Source organism: Elephantulus edwardii, unplaced genomic scaffold, assembly GCF_000299155.1.
Source record: "Elephantulus edwardii isolate Elephantulus edwardi_28Jun2011 unplaced genomic scaffold, EleEdw1.0 scaffold00264, whole genome shotgun sequence".
Classification (NCBI taxonomy): domain Eukaryota; kingdom Metazoa; phylum Chordata; class Mammalia; order Macroscelidea; family Macroscelididae; genus Elephantulus; species Elephantulus edwardii.
Window position 1 is genome coordinate 1,029,952 of NW_006400014.1, and position 17,853 is coordinate 1,047,804.

The 17,853-nt window shown below is 41.6% G+C and overlaps 1 protein-coding gene across 1 annotated transcript in view; it reads right to left on the bottom strand.

Annotated features, from left to right (window-relative positions):
- The window catches only part of LOC102875761 (annexin A2-like), a 54,219-nt gene that overhangs the window by 29,933 nt on the left and 6,433 nt on the right, over positions 1 to 17,853 (bottom strand). The window contains exons 2-3 of the mRNA XM_006899638.1: positions 10,590 to 10,648; positions 7,066 to 7,165 (exon numbers count right to left, since the gene is read on the bottom strand). Coding sequence (XP_006899700.1) covers positions 7,066 to 7,165; positions 10,590 to 10,637 — 148 coding nt within the window. The 5' untranslated portion in view covers positions 10,638 to 10,648. The remainder of the gene's footprint in view (positions 1 to 7,065; positions 7,166 to 10,589; positions 10,649 to 17,853) is intronic.

Consider the following 17,853-nt stretch of genomic DNA (forward strand, 5'->3'; position numbering starts at 1 on the left):
AGTTTCACTAACTGCCAAGGAAAGTTTGGCCCAGAAAACAAATTTCTCTGTTTTCATTTTTCTCTGATCTCACTTCGGCTAGGTCCCTCAGAAAGGAATTATGTACAATCTATGTGGTGATCCCATTAGATACTGGAATAATCTAGAACTCTGTCTTCCTTCCATACATAGAGTTCTATTTCTGAAATTATTCTATAGGACCTGCAGGAAAACACAAAGTAGGCCACCACTTAAGATTCAGATCAAATCAAACTCTAAATAAAGGAATATATTCACACTGTAATCACCATTTGAAGTTCTGCTTCTCCATGGTACAGAAAAGATCAGAATAGATTCAAGAGAAACCAACATGCCTACCTTCAACTCAACTAACAATGGAGAAAGTAGTATTTATCATCTTACCACTGCTGATGCCAGTTAAGTGTGCATGGGTGGCACCAATTCAGCACCAGACTACTAATAGAAAGTTTGAAAGTTCAAACCTCCTGAGAGACAGCCGAGATGAATGACTTAAAAGCTCTAAAGGGTCACAACCGTGAAAACCCTATGAGCAGTTCTTCTCTGCGCACCTGGGGTCACCATGCTGGAAACTAAAAACAACACTCATCCCTACTCGGACTTCCTCAGCGCAAAGAGGTGACAGTTTTTATGAAAAAGGAAAAACTGAGGAGAGAAAGGCAATAAAACTGATATGTGCAATTAGAAAAGTATCAAGGATTTCTTTATCCTCTTCTATGGGCTAGTTTGGGCGTGGCATAGACACAACCACATATACAGGCAGAATTAAGAAGAGCACCTGTGTGTAGAGTAAAAGGTGACTGTGACCCAGTGCTGGCCTCTCTTTGTCTTGAGCACTGCTGTAAGATGAGAACTCCGCCCAGGGTAAATGTGAACAGCAGGGCAGAACGCTGCAGCAACTGGAAGCTTTGGTTCCCTTCTGTGAGCCTGAGTCGTCTAGGGGCGAGAAGGGTTGCAAGATTCACAAAGTACCTTCTCACACACACCCTCTCAGGCACACTTAGGGCTCCTCAGCCCTCAACCCTGCTGGAGGAGTCTACACTTACAGGGAGAGGCCGCTGCTCAGGACGGTTGGCCTCCTGACTCTCGAGAGAGAGAGTCCCCCACTGCAGGGCTCCTGTGAATACCCTTTCAGGTCAGATGACACCCAAAATACCTGTCCCGGCTTACTTTTTATCAGTGGGGGAAGTTAGTCTTTGAACCACACTGGAAGCCCGGAGTGGTTCCATTTCCAAAGTACAAGGAAAAAAACAAGTGCAGAAACTTGCAACAGTGATGCTTCTATACTTGTGCTTCGGGGTGAAGAGTGGGGGTGATCCGCTTTTTGCATCCCTTCCGGAGAACACAAATACTGCTAAAATCAAAACTGGCAATGATAATAGGGCAACTCATTACCCTCCCTTCCCAGAGAGTCCAAAGCTGTACCCATTTATTGGCACTTCCACTAACTCTGGGGTTGTGCTGTTGCTAATTACCATCTATTTTATGTAGTCTAGATTCATCCTTTTCCAATTTAGCTGACTTTCCTTTCTAGTTATTTAGACCCATATGGTAAACCATTCACAGCTGTGTTGTACACGCCATGGTATATATTTAACCCAAGGCCAATCTAGACCAAGAGACTCCTACAGATTTAAGTCGCACAAGCCTCTTGTTAATTAAGCAAATGATACTATTTTTGTATGGCTTTAGTTGGTTTAGAAGTTGACATGAATTAAGGTAAGTAATTGGATGGTTTACCTCAAGCCAGAGCAGACATAAAACAATCATGCATTAGGTCTAGATAACATGTTCAAGAACTCCTGCGATTCCTTCAAACTGCTGCTGTTGTGTGTGTCAATCAGAAGGCAAGCGGGGGGGGGGGAGCATTGCCGGGGGGCATTGCCCATCCTTCTCTCACGGAGCAGCCAGTGGCCTCGAACTTCAAACTAGACTCTCAAAAACAAAGCAAACTGCATTCATTTGGCAAAAATAGATCTAGTTTCTATTAGAGGCAGTAATCAAGGTAAAGCAGACTTTGGAACTGTCCTTTGCTATCTTATCACAAGTATTAGATGACCTAAACTTTTGTTCAAGGATCTGTGTTCCCTTCAACAAGGAGGAGAAATGCCCTGAAAGTTCTTAGAGGTATGACATTCACTGTTGCTATTACTAGGTGTGGTCAAGTCTATTCCAACCCATCATGACTTCATGTACAACAGTATGAAAAACTGCCCAGTCCTGCCTCATAGTACCAGCCTCACAATCCTTGCTATGTTTCACCTCCTCATTAGGCTACTATATCAGGCTTCTCCTGGGGTGGGGTGGGGCCTTCTCTTTTCTTGCTGACTCTTCACTTTCCAAAGTATGATGTCCTTCTCCAGAGACTGGCTCCTCCAGATAACATGCCCAAAGTATGTCTATTCATAGCACTCATTAAATGATGACACTGATGTCAGCTTCTTTTAACCAAACTGGAATGTAAGAATTAAAATATTAGCCCTCCAGACGTTTCTGCTTAGAACTACAGCATTATTCAACTAATTCTGAAAGGGCCTGAAGGTATTTTTATTACCCTGGGAGAGTTTCAGCTAGGACCAGAGTTCATTTGTGCAATCTTTACATTCCAGCTTGCTGAAAGCTTTCTCATGCAGGGATGAAAGAAGCCTTTGTCCCAGGTCTTGCAAGAGCACCATCTTTGTGAGGTGAGTTAACTGTTAAACTTGAGTTTGCTTCTACAACAGCAAGGTGGAAAACCACAGGAATTTAGGCACACCCAAATAGAAGAAGGCATGAGTGTCTGACTACATGTGCGCATGTGTAGCATTATATGTTGGACAGACATCATACTTATTCAGGAACTCAAAAGAGGAGTTTCTTTAGGAAAGTCCTCTATCAAGGACATCTCCAGAGTGCTAAAGAGCAATGATGTCAGTGTAGAGACTAAGGTGCACTTGATCTAGGCCATGGTCTTCTCAATTGCTTGCTATACATCTGAGACCCGGACAATGAATAAGGATAACAGAAGAAGAATCAATGTCTTTGAGTTGTACTGGAGATAAGTATTGAACACACCATGGACTGCTAAGAGAACAAATAGAAAGGGTTGCTCCTTGGAGACAATAATTTTGAAACTCCAGCTCACATACTTTCGGCATGTTAAACAGGCTGCTTCTTGAAGACAAAGATTCTGAAGCTTCATCTGACATACTCTGGACATGTTGCAAGGAGGGACCAGTCCTTGGAGAAGGATGTCATTCTTGGGAGGGTGGAGGAACAGCACAGGAGAGGAAGACCCTCTATGAGGTGGATTGATTCAGTGGCTGGAGTAATGAGGGTGGATGTGTCGGAGACATTGAGATTGGCACAGGATAGAGCAGGGTTTAGGGCTGTTGGACATAGGGTTGTTATGAGTGGCAGGTGACTCAAGGGCACATAACAACAACAACAACCAGAAGGACTAGTCCTGAGAAGGACATCATGCTTGGAAACGTAAAAGGTCAGTGCAGGAGAGGAACACCCTGGATGAGATAGACTGACACAGTGACTGTGGCAATGGAGTCAGGTGTATCAGAGATGGTGAGATTGGCTCAGGATAGGGCAAGGTTCAGAGTCATTGTTTATAGGGTTGCTATGAGTCATAATCAAGGGCACTTAACAACATCTAGTTAATTTAATCCTCAATTCTGGTAGATGGGTAATTGATTAGCCCCATTAGATTTTCATTGGCTGATATTTTCACTGCCTCTGACTCACAGCAATTTGATCTACAGCCAATCACAGGCTGGAGTGGGACCAGGCAGGCTTGTTCTGGTGTTTATGGGACCACTACGAACTGGGTATCAACTAGATGACACACAAAACAACAGCATAAATCAGGGAACCAAGACTTCGCAAAGTTAAGCATTTTCCTGCAGATGGATAACAAGTGGCAGTCAGAATGCGAACCTGGGCCTGTGTGTGCTGTCACCCACTAGGCTCTACTCTAGCAAGGTGTAGTAAGACACGCTCTCCTAATGTTCATTTTATTTTTTGACTCATTTAACTTCCTGTTCAACTACCTGATTTATCAACTTGATTTTTTACAAGTATTGTCACTTAAAACCAAACACCAAATTCATTGTCTTGGAGTTGACTCCAACTAACTGTGACCTCCACTCGGTTTCTGAAACTTACATATTTTCATGAAAGAAGACTGCCCATCTTTCTCCCAACAAGTGGCTGGTGGATTCAAACTACTGACCTTTCAGTTAGGTGTATAATACATTATGCCCTAGGCCACCAGAGCATTGAAAAGAGATGATTTTTCAGTGTTCTAATGTGAACACTTCTTTATTCTTGATTCAGCAGTACAAGCAGACATCCTTGGGGGTGGCCTATATGTCCAGGTAAAACACAAGACTGTTTGAGGCAGAAGAGACTAACTTCACATCTTCTTGGACTCATAAAATGTAAAGAGACTCTTCTACTCTTCTACTTGTCTCTGAAACAAAGTCACTGTTTCTCCAATCATTTTGGGGAAGGTAATCATGTAATTTCTCCTCCAAAATAAGAAAGTTCTAAGGGTTAAATGGGCTGCTATTAATAAACAGGCTTAGCACAAACTAGGCCAGATAGCCATCCTAATTTTAGGCTCCCAAATGAGCCCTCTCCAAAATACAGAAGAGCACTGATGTCAGTTTAAAGACCAAGGAGCACTGGATACAAGCCAAAGGTTTTCCCTCACTTGCTATGCATATGAGAGTTGGACAATAAGGATGAAAGAAGAACTGATGCTTTTGAGCTGTGGTGATGGAGAAGAGTACTGAATATCCTACGGACTGCCAAAAGAACAAACAGGTATACCTGGAGGAAAGTGCAGCCAGTGTTCCTTGGAGGCAAAGATAACAAAGCTTTGTCCCACATACTTTGGGCATGTAGCTAGAAGAGGCTATTCATTGGAGAGGGACATCATGCTGGGAAAGGTCAGGGGACAGCAAAGGAGATAAAGACCCTCAAAGGGACTGATACAGTGACTACAGCAATGGGCTCAATTATGTCAGAAATGGTGAGGGTGGCACAGCATAGGTCAAGGTTCAGCTGTTGTTCATACAGTTACCATTTGTCATATTCAACTCAATGGCACCAAATAACAACAAATCAACCCAGTTAAGGATTCTGTTCTTTCAGAGAGCTGTATCTATTCTATAACCGAGTCAGTAATTTGGAATCCCTGAGTGCTGGATGGTGTACATGATTAATGTACTCTCCTGTTAGCCACAAAGTACAAGGGCTCTGTCCCCCCACTGCTCTTCATAAGACAGACATAGAGATGTGCTTTCAATATGGTGCTCTGACACACACAGGGTCCACGCAAGTCAAAGCTGACATTATGTTAACAGATTTATTTCCTGGTCAGGAATTTAAAACACTCTGCTTAGGAGAGAAGATGTTGCCTGGGTGGGTTAGTCAGCAGCTACCTTCATTGTAAGGTCACATCTGCGATTCAATGCAGCCTCTGTGAGAGGAAGTGCTGTGTTCAAAAGGAAGGGGGAAAGTGTGGTGAGTCCACAAGGTTCACCACAATATGTGCAATGTTTCCACAGATTCAGAGGATGGAGCCACCCCAATACGTGCTTCATACATCAGCCAAGAAAGTCAGATTCATATCCTTTTAGTGTATACAGAAGACAACATCAATGCTTCCACAACTATAACTAATTAAAGTCTTTGTTTCAAAAGGGAGGTTTGGGTTCCTTCTGGTCTTCTCTTACTCATCCTGCAACCTGAGGAAAACACACTCCTGACAGTGCTTCTAACTCAAGTTCCAAGGCTAAGGAATAACATATTGTAAATTGGAAAAAAAAAATTGTCTTCATTTTTCACATAGTAGATCAATCTAAGAGTGCAAAATTTTCCTAGTATCTTATTCCATCAACAAACAGAATAAACAGAATTCTCTTCAAGATTTGGAATGGGAAAGGCCCGTAGGAATCCTCTTGGCCAGCTTTCCATCTAGAACAGAATGAGACAAAGCCCATTTGAAGCACACGCCCATGGGGTCAGATTTCTAGGCTCTTACCATGACCTGTTTCCAAATGATGTATGGCATTTGGCCAGTGCACTACAAAACACCTCTTTAAAGTGTTAAAAACCAAAGATATCACTATGAGGACTAAGGAACTGACTCAAGCCATGGTATTCTTTCAATATCTGGCCAAATAAAGTCCAAGAATTGACACAGTTAAGCTGTTCTGTAGGTCAAGAAGAATCAATATACCACAGACTGCTGAGAGAATGGAAAACTCTGTCTTAGAAGAAATATAGCCAAATTCTCCTTAGGCTCCTTATAAGTGAGGGTGGCAAGGCTTCACCTACTGTGGACATGTTATCAGGAGGAACTAGTCCTTGGAGAAGGGCATCATGCTTGGTAAAATAGAGGAGCAGTAGAACTGAGGAAGACCTTCGTCAAGATGGACTAACAGAGTGGTTACAACAATAGGTTCAAACACAGCAAGAGTTGTGAGGATGGTCCAGGAATCAACTGCATTGTACATGGGGTCACTTTGAACCAGTGTCAAGTGAACAGCATTTACCAACATTTCTTTATTATTCTAGTTCTTGGAGAAAACATTTTCTCACCTTTTAGGTCGTCTTCTAGTCCAAGAAGGAACCACTAGTGGTGGAAATAGTTAATGGGCTCAGCTATTAACCAAAATAGAAGCCGTTAGAGTCCATCCAAAGATGTCTCAGAAGAAATATCTAGAGACCTACTTCCTAAAATAACGAGCCCCTAAAAACCCTGAGGAATTTCAATGGAAGATAGACCCTGACACTCACAGGGCCACCAGGAACCAGAGTCCACTCAAAGACAATTGGCTGGTTCTATCCCAAGAGGAAGAGGAGGAGGAGGAAGGGACTCAGAAAGAGGGAAGGAGAGGTGTGGACAAGGTAGATCTGGATGCCATCAGTTCAAGTCCCATGCAAATTTCAACTGATTCATGTATGGCTACTTGAGGGAGAATGAAGACATAACCTTAAAATGCCTTAGTCAGATGTTGTGAAAAGGAGAGCAAATGTAGGACCCACCTTTGGTCTTGATGGCTGTTTCAATGTTCAAAGCATCCCGTTCTGCATCAAAGTTGGTGTACGCCTTGACTGATCCGTATGCGCTTGCGGGTGTGGAGTGCTGAGGGTTAAAGACAAGCATACTCATAGAGCACACATTTCAGACCCTGGTGCTAAAGAAATAATTGTTCAAATACAGTGTTTGTCCATTGTTTCTTTTAACAATTCAAGGCATTCTTACCCTAGGTAACTAGATAAATATCTAAGCATACTTCACTTTTACTTTTCTTTCCAGTGGAAGCTCAAAAACAAGACAGTAAAAAGCTGAGGACCCGAACCATGAATTTATTCAAAAGGCTTTAAAGTGCATTAAAATGGGACGGCGACAGTTCGAAACAAGCTGAAAATGTGGAAATACCTGAATGGCAAGTGTGTCTGGCCAAGTTGATGCCACAAGCACATGAACTTGGGCATGTATTACCGAGCTTATGATCCTTTAAAAAGCAAATGTGAAATGTTTGGCAGCTTGTTTCTGACCATCTGGATGAAGCACGAGCAGAAGCTTCATTCTTCTACCACTCTTCTGTGGCCGCCCCTGTGGCAGGAAGGTGGTCTGGCCCCGCAACCCACATCCCCTCTCTCTGTGTCTGCCAACTTCCTATTTCTCTCAGGTGTCCTCCTTTTTCCTTTCTTTAGCACTATCCTTTCTGGCTCTTAGTACTTTCTTTCTTATTGTATTTTAAACCATCTCACTTTTCCAATGGTTTTCAATGCCTTCCTGATCTGACTGGCAGGATTCTCTCCACTCTATCCCACTGAGGTAAGGGTAACAGCAAGCTTCTACTTCGGTTCTTCTTCCCAAGATGCTAATTTCCCTAGATCTTTAAAATACTCTTGTTGATTTCCTGATCCTTCTCCCCATCCTTCAAAGCAAAGGGAGGATAAAGAAGAGTGGAAAATGTGGTTCTGGCAGGCTAGTGGATGATGGAGGCACCATCAAAGTCAAAGCTCCCTATCATGAAAAGCTCCAACTGCACCACAGCCCCTAGTATCGCTACCTAATGTCCACTCGTAAGGCGATGATTTCACCGTGGCTCAGTCTTTGTGAAGAGTGAGGAGACTGAGGTGCTCTGAATTCACTCCCCAACCACAGACTTGGTCACGCCAGCACCTCCACTATTTGAATTTAGTGGCAGTGAGGATGTGTAGATATGTAACTAAGATGGAATCATCTCAAATGTCTCCAAGACAACCTGAAAACCCAACCTCACGTTTAGATGAAATGTTCTTCTGAAGATCATTTTGGGAAAATAAGTAAATAGTATTTATAGCTCTGAAACACAAATGGATGGTCAAGGTTCTTTTCCTCCTTTTGATTTTAAGTTTTCCAGTAAGGTTAACAGAACAGAAATGGGACATATTTTCAGGAAAAATCTACAAGCACAGTTGTCATTTTGGCTTACTGCATTGGCTATAAAATATAGATGGAAATATAAAAGAAAATATTTTCCCAATTATTAACAGAGCCATCAATTATGTATAGGCAGGCAGTGTGGCCAGGAACCATTGCACATGTGGTTTCATTTACCAGAGGACAGATGCACTGATTGTTCCAAAAACAACAGTGGTGGGGAAAAGTTTAGTGCAAAGTTACAGTATCTTTGGAAACAACATTTAATAAATAACTGAGCCATTACCTCTGAAATCAGCCTATCTTAACATCAAATTATCAAAGCAAAAGTGATCTTTTTTTTTTCTTCCCCTAAAGATGCTGGGGATTCTGTGACATTCTATTTCACTCCCATATCTCCATATAGAAAAATGTGTCAGGCTACAGTGAAAAAGTTTAAAAAAGTGCATGGAATGCTCTCTCATGAGAAAATAGGAAATGATCAAAGGATTAAATCTGTTAGAAAAACAAACTACTCAGCATCTGGACTTGTCTGGTCCTTAACATGCAACTAGCACTGTTGACAACAGGCATATGTTGCAAAAGAAGAGAGACTAAAATGGAGAGGCTGTATCCTCTATATAACCTGTCTAGGTTGTACCCTGCATAAAACCTGTCTGGTGCAGAGACCCATACACACTAAATGTGCAGATGGCAAGTGTCATAATAATACAGAGAGTCAGTAGGACAACTTAAGCTTCTGTCAAGTTGCCCTCTGCTACACTGTAATCTCACCAAGACCGTACTTTACAGAATTCTGCAGGATATCGCCAGAAAACATTCAGAGTTCTAAGTTCTTCTAAAATAAACTTCTGTCAAGATGACCTAAAGGTATATGGCATTATTAGATTTTTTACATATTCATAACTCATATTCTACCTTGTTCTAGAAGTACTAGAAACAATTTTTCATTTCATAGACAGATTAAAATTTAACCATAAAAATAAGAAGCCAACGCATCAGAATTTCCAATTTTACATATTTGTAATAAAGAACAATTCCATTTTCATTAAGAGTTCCTTAGTAGCCAAAGCAAAAAAAAAGGAAAGATGGTAAATTGTAATAAGTTGGTTATCGGTTTTAAGGAAAAACAAGAATAAAAATCCTAGCTCTCTTGGAGAAAAGCTTTCCCAGCTCCTAAATCAGACAAAAAACAAGTCCTTTCTCAAAATAGCTTCCTGGATGCTAAGATCCTGTAAGTTGAGTTAACATAGTATAATGTCTGATATGGAAGTTACTTTTGTCAGTCTTGTGGCATGATATTACACATTATTATCATAATAATTTTTATTACTGACATACTAAGTATAGAAAGTAGAATGACAGTCATCTCTGTGTCACTGGATCTTTCCAATTTAATATGATTATGGTGCTGGAGAAGAGTCTTGAACATACCATGGCCTGCCAAGAAAACAAATAGGTCTGTCTTGGAGAAGGTGAAACCAAGTCTCTCCTTGGAGGCTAGGATTCTGAAGCTCTGCCTCACTTACTTTGGGCACGTAGCTAGGAAAGATTGGTCCTTGGAGTAGGACATCATGCCTCGGGAGGGTGGACAGACAACACAGGAGAGGGAGACCCCAGATGAAATGGATCGATATAATGACTGAGGGTTGGTGTGTCGGAGTTAGTGAGACTGGCTCAGGACAGGGAAGGGTTCAGAGCTGCTGTACATAGGGTCAATATACATTGCAGGTGACTCAATGGCACATAACAACAATAACATACTATGACAGGTTTGGAAGCAGGAGTGGCATCTACTTCTTAAATAATAGGCCTCTGGAAACCCTATGAACTTTGGTAAATGTCAATAGTTGTAGAGGGGCTTCAGTCCTTTTGTTCATAGGGTCACTATGAGTCATGCTCGACTTGAAGGCAATCAACAACAAAAAAATCAGGATGCAAAAGAAATTTCTAGTGCCATGGAGTTTGTTTCAGGCTGAACTACTGGTAATACAGTGATAAAGAAGAGGGAAGAGCCAAACAGTAATCATCTTAATCTTATCCCGATTTTCCTTGGCTACATAGGGAAGTAGCAAAGTTATCCAGAGATATGTTTCATTTTCAAATAGTATACAGGTGAAAATGATATACTTACATCACCCTCCAAGCTGAGCTTGCAGAGAATTTCATGAACAGTAGACATCTTGAAAGAAGCTGGGGGAAAAGTACAACAAAAAGTCTTTATGAAGCGACTTTCCTATCCCCTGGAGCACAGTGATTCATTATACTAATGTCTACTTCTTGGACCATTTCATCTGAGGATATTAGAGTAATTTTTACAAATAGAAGTAATTCCAAACTTATGATTGGGAAAATTAAAGCTTGAAGATGGTTTGCCCTTGCTTTGGGATGAACTAACTAAAGTAACCTATCTTTCTCTTTTGGTTTTAAACTGAACCAAGAGAGACAGATTTATGAATGCAAAAAGGCACCCCAATGCTAATGCAACTTGTTCAAACAGGATAAAATTGAGCTTCCCCATTTCTCAGAAAAGTGGTAAGCTTAATCAAACCAGTAACTACTTCTGTATTTCTCCCATATAATTTAATATACTGAGAAGAGTGTGAACACTATGAGTGTGGACTGGAATCAGTGGCATTTTCATGCTGTCCTATTTGAATATTAAACCTTTGATTGCTATTCATAATTATTTGTTTTGTCCACTGAGATGCTTATATGAAAGACAATGGTCAGATTTTCTGACATAGGCTTATCCTATTAAGAACTAAATTCCTGGTTTTTAAGATTCAAAATGACTGCTTCGCTGTTGTCTTCCAGCCAATACCCTTAATTGAGTAGCGGCAAAATAGCCTAATGAATTAGCTTCTCAGCTCTGCAAAAGCACAGTTCCCAGAACTGGTACACCCAACCCTGCCAATAAGAAACACTTGGCAGCAAATTCACTTCAACTGAGACAAGAGTAAATCCATTTCAACTGAGACAAGGTCATTCAGCATAATCAGTCCCAAAATAAAGAAAATAGAGCAGAACTTCGTCCTGAAACAGAGGGGAATGACATTTGAATTGCACCAACTTCTGCTTTGGGTTCTTGTTTTTGCTTAACATTCTTTGATCAAGGAAATTGTGCACATGCATATTCAGCTTTCTATTCTCTTCAAATAGTTTGCTTAGTCTAAATATTTCCATAAACTGGTTTGGAGTAAGTATTTGACATAGATATTTGCTAACATAAAAGCTTTAGGCTAAGCACATTCCATGTCCCTGTGTAGGGGAATAGAAGACGAGAGGATTTGCCTTTTTGTGGCTAAGGATGTATTTCTGCCAGGCTTTCATCCTGAGCACTCTCACAGACAAATTTTCTCCCTTTTGGATAGTCATAGAAGTTTTTTAAGAATGGTGGAAAAAGAAAAAAGTCAGTAACCAATATTCCAATCTTCCCATCACCACTTCCAAACTCCCCAGCTATCCCTTCCCCTTTATGTCCCACAGCTGAAAATGCAATTCTGATTTGTAAGGATTTTACTCTTCAGTTACATTGTCCAATATGGCAGCCACTGGCCAAGTGTGGCTGTCAAGCTCTTGAAATGTGGCTAGTCAAAATAGCTCATATAAGTGTAAAATACAGCAGATTTTGAAGACATAGTGAATTTTTATAAAAAAATAAGTAAACTCTTCCCACTAGTAATCTTTTTACATTTAGTCTATATTGCAAAAATTTTGATGATTGGGGTATATTGGGTTAAATAAAAATATTATTGAAACTAATTTCACTTGCTTCTTTGCATGAGACTATCAGAATTTTTTTTTAAATTACAGTGTCTTAATTATCTACCGCTGCTATAAAAGGTCAGTGGATGGGTTTAGCAAATACACATTGAGTCTCTCACATTCTGGAAGCGTAGGTATCCAAAGTAAGGGTTTACCAGCTGGAGGGGCTGGCTGTGTCTGTGTGTTGGGTGTTGGGTGTTGGCTCTGGGGAAAGCTCCTTGTCTCCATTTAACATCTGTGTGCCTATCATACCTTGGTGAGTTCTATCTGTCTTGGCATCAAATTTTCCCTGAAACTAGGTGGTTCTTTGTACAAGGAGGTCAAAGTCCACTCCTAGTTTTTCTTCCTTGGTGGCAGTCAGGACCCTGGGATTACTACTCCCTTGTTTAATCTCTTTTATATCTTGCAAGAGATTGACTCAAAATACAACCTAATCCTTCCTCATTAACATCATGTCATTGTTAAGGGCCACTGCGTCCACTCGTATCCACCCTAGAAATAACAGATTGAATCCTTCCCCTATCCCACACCATCCTCATCTATCTCCACCATGCTCAAGTTCATTGTTGCAATCACTGTGTTAATCTATCTCCTAGACAATCTTCCTCTCTTTCACTGACCCTCTACAGATTTGCATGGGGTAAATCTGCTGCTAAGGGCTTCTGTAAAGTGCCAAAGAGCAAAGATGTCTGTTCAAAAGACTGAAGTGCCCCTGATGCCAGTAATGGTATTAACACACCATAGATGTTGTGATTTACAATACATAGAATAATTACATCAGATTACAATATGGAGGATAATTACTTAATAATGAGAATCACAGCTTAACCAAGTTGACATATATTTTAGGGAGACACAATTCAACCTGAAACACACAGAGACTTTACATTTATCTGGGGCAGCAACAGAATAAAGAATCCTATGGCACCATGGTCTAACATTTTTGTAGTGCTTGAGTTTGTTAAAATTTTAATTTTCTTGTCAGGCCTGACGAATTTGAGTCAGCTGTGGCAGAGTAAGAACTCTCTGACTTGCAGTTGAAATGGGAAGAATTCCAGTGGATCCCATGAGACTTTCAGCCTGAGGAATGCCAGCATAATAGCCTGGGTCTTCAGCGTCGCCCCTGGGGCCCTGCCAGAGCTGGAATGGGTCTGCTGTGTAACCCTTGTCATCTGCTTTGAAGAATTCTAGTGCCTCCTATAAACAGCTAGGGAATGAAAATACCCCCAGAAGTGAGCACAAACCAGACTTGCAAACAGAGTTGTCTCTTCTTACAAAGACGTGTGGATTAGATCCCACTTATATATTTAATCGGACACCCCACATTGGTTCTGATATTTAGGAAATATCCACTACAGGGTCTCAGGAAAGTTTTACTGTGTTGTTCTTTCAAGTTGTCTTTCTAACACTGAGCAATGGCTTTGCAGACAGCTGGCGAAGCATGTGCCCCCTGGGACTCCAGTGGTGTGCAGATCAAAGGCAGTTTGATTCGGTTTTACACTCCACTCCTGTTGCTTCTTCTCTCACTGTCAAAGAACATTAATGAGAGGAAGAAAATAAGGATTTTTTTAAGCCCCCAAAATCTTTCCTTCCACTCATCCTCTGTAATTGTGTTGCTCTTCTATTAAAAGGGAGCTCTGTTGGCCTAGTACCTAGAAAGTGTGCTGCAATCCCTACGGCATGTGGTCCAAGGTCACCAGCTGCTCTGTGGGAGAAGGATGGGCAATCTCCTCCCGTATGACTAACTGCCTCTGAAAATCTGCCAGAGGGTCAGTTACGGGTCAGTTCTGACTCTACAGTACACAACAACAATTTCTATTAAATCAGAGTCCCTGATGAAGCTGTTAATGTGCACCCTCAACTGCTTTCCAAAGGTTGGAAGTTTATCCACTCAGAGGCACATCAGAGGAAAGACCTGGCTGTCTCCTTTAGAAAAACTAGCCCCTGAGAACCGTGCAGTACAGGACACAGTTCTACTCTGACACACTTGGGGATCCCATGAGTCAGAAGCAACTCAAAGAAAACTAGTTTGGTCTCTCATCAAATCAGTCCTACATGTTATTATCAACTAAGTCTGTTGGATCTTGTCAAAATAGCTAAACACCTATCCTTCAATGGCTCTTTAAACCTAGTGGACTACAGTCTCTGGAGATTAGCATGGGAATTTAGCTCCACCTCCTTCTACCTAATCCCCGAAACAAGTACCTTGATCCAAAGTGTGGTACAGCCCTTCTCCGAACACTACACCCCTTTTAATCCATAGCACCTGGCTGCAGGCTTCCCTCTACATCCCCTTTCTTCTCATGCTTTCAGGGACCCTGCTCATTCCTGAAGTCTCCACCAATGGGAATATCACAGCGCCTTCTCTATATTGTTCTCTCCCACCTTTCAATGTCAAAAGCCCTTTCTGGTCCCATTACCACTACCCTCAGACAGACAAGCTTTTGCTGAATGTTGTGGTACCAACCACGAAGTGTCCCCCATACACCACACTTTCAAAGAGCAAACATTCAACTAAATGCATTTCAAGGAAGTAGGGTATATGTTTTATCTGGCTTCTCCCATATATCTCCAATTCCCCAAAGATTTAAGGGTGATTTTGCACACGAAGAGCTAAATAGTGATAGCATAGAGTGGTCGTGCTGCTGACCCAACAGTGGCACCTCTGGCTGTTCAAATCCACTAGAAGATCCTGGAGAGACTGACAACCTGTGTGATTTACCACCTCTGAAAGCCTACTGGAGGACCAACTATGAATCAATTCTAACATGACAGCAATGAGTTTGAATTTTGTATACCATCAAGATGGAATTGACCCATATCTGACCCTGCAGCAGGTTTTCAGAATCAGTTCATTCTAATGGGAGGAGATTGTTCATTCTTCTGCAGAGTAGCTGGAGTTCGAATTTTAAGAGGTGCTAAATAAATCTTTGGCCGTGGAAGAGGACTCTTCTATTGTGCATAATTAGATTACTGAAAAATCATGCCTCAGAAAAAGCCTGAGGGTCACAATGACCACAAAGTCACAATGACATGAAGCAACAGCCATGAAGCTGTTATTACTCTACACTAGAAGGCTGAAACCAAAGAGATTCCATGTTGCTGGCCCTCTAACCCTACCCCATATGTCTGTGTGTTCCAGGAAACAGTAAAGAATCTGCTTAGTGTTTCCCCCTAGACAGGGTTTTATGACCCACCCCAGGAGATAGCCGATAAGATGGAAAATAGTCCCTGGCCTTTGAAACTGCTGTGACTATGCACTGATGCAAATTGAGCCTCAGCCCACTTTATTTAAAATGCAATGAGTGCATTTTAAATAAAGCATGTTTGTATGTTTGCTATATACTCAGCTAGTGTTGCTTCTGGACTTTGTAGTGAGTTAGTCTGAACCTTTCACACACAAGTGTCCTTTGTATCTGTATAAATATTTCTTCACGCAAGTTTAATGTCAAACACATTTTCACCTTAGAAATAAAATAAGCCCCGGGTTTCTGCACTCCATCAAATCTCTTGGCAAGGCAAAGTCATTTTGCTTAAAGTAAATTAGTTGCTAGGAGAAACAGTCAGATTTGCTGCTCATAATGTCCACTAAAACCCAGGTTTACTAATGTGCATTTGACTAACATTGCTGTTAACAGTGTAATGCTGATACCCTTGAAAGCAGAAAAGAGAAAGTCTTGGCACTGTTGCTGTAAGTTACAAACCTTGGTAATAGTCAAGTAATCCATCAAATGACCCAATAAAAGGAGCCCTGGTGGCACAGCTCACTTCATGTTGCTAACCAAAATGTTCCAGCAGTTCAAAACCACCAAATACTTCCAAGGGGGGAAAATGGTCAGGCAGCTCCCACTGAGATTTACAGCCTCAGCAAGTCAATGGAGGGCTGCTATGAGCTGGAACCCACTCCTGGGCAGTAAGTTGGTGTTTCAGAGCCTGCACTAGAGAAAGAGTTATGAGAAACAGACAAAAGTACTCCCTAGAGGGCCTTGAAGCTCCTTCTCTCTTTTTTCCTTCACAGCCCCAGTGAGGCCCTGAGATCCAGCAGGCCAGAGATCTGTCAGAGTTGGCTCAGCTCATGAACAGCAGAGGCAGGGCCAGAATCCAGGCTCCCAGCTGCCCTTCAACCTCACCACAATGACCCTTCACTCCAAGAGATTAAGATGGAGAGAGAAAGGTAAACATAACGCCAGTGAAGTCAGCCAAGGGCTTAACAGTGAGTTTAATTGGCTAGTTGGAGAAGCGACAATCAAGGTGTGAGGTTCCAGCCAGAGAAACCTGGGGAAAGCCTAGGAAGAAAAGAATGGGAAGAATATTCCAGATCCATTCCAGAAATGCCCCAGAAAGGAGCCATGTCTAATGTGGAGTCATGTTTTGGGGTTTGGGGTTTGGGTTTTGTTTTTGGTTTTGTTTTTTCATTGCCATCAAGTGGGAATGACCCAAAGCCAACCCTTCAGAGGTTATAAATTACATAGGAAAAGAATGCCCATCTTTTTCCAGCAGAGCATCTGGTATGACCCTAACCACCTGCAGCGCAACTCCTTATCCACTAGACCAACCAGAGCATCATGCAAGAAGCTGAAAATACAAAGTTATGAATAATGCAAAATTATATTCCAAATGGAAATGCTGAAAGATCTGAAAACCAATGATTATATTTGAAACTTGTATTTATCTATGCACCAAAAATACTTGCTCTTACTTAAAGTCAATAGTTCTCCCTTCATTGTACCTACTGCTTTGCATGGGAAAGATGACATTTGCATGATACATACCTAGCAAAAGGGTTAGATTGAAAGGTTGGGGGTTTAAGGCCATTCTGGGGCACTAGGGATCTGTTTTGTGATAATGTATCAACCTTCTAGATGTAAACCATAAAGTGGTGTGTCCCCCTAAAAAACTGCTTGATTAAACTCAGATTCATCTGTGCAGACCATACACCTCTTGTAATGTGTGTCTGAGTCATTGTGGTGAGGTTAAAAGGGCAGTGTCTGTGAAGACAGCTTAGCAATCTGCTTCTGGAAGGTTAAAACCCAACCCAACCCACTACTGCCGAGCTGAATCCAACTCATGGTGACCCTTCACTTGGTTGCGAAAACTGCACATCTTAAGTGGCGGAAACTGCCCCTGTGCCTCCCAAGAAGCAGCTTGAGGATTTGAACGTCTGCCCTTCTGGTTAACAGTCCAGCACTTAGTACACTTATAAAGTGCTGTGGAATAGTAATATTCTGCATACACAGGGCTAACTATGAGTTGGAATGGACGCTATAGCAACTAACAACAACATGACATATGAGACAATGCCTCCCACCTCTGCTACCTCCTCACCACAGCGTATAAAATTCCTAACTGTATTGAAAACAGAACCACCTCTCCTTTTTGGCAAGCTTCTCTACAAAACACGAAACTGGCAGCCTGCATCACTCCTTCAACACATCAACCTCACCCAGATCGCCAACTGGTTTCAACTTGCAAGCAGGCAAAAAAAAAAAAAAAAAAGAAAAAGAAAAATCAGCAGATTTAATCTGTTGGTGAGTATCTCTACACATCAGTACCTTCCATTCCCAGGGAAGGGCTGGGTGGCTACAGAATATCATTAAAAACCTAGACCTTTATCAGGGAAAGCCTTTGTG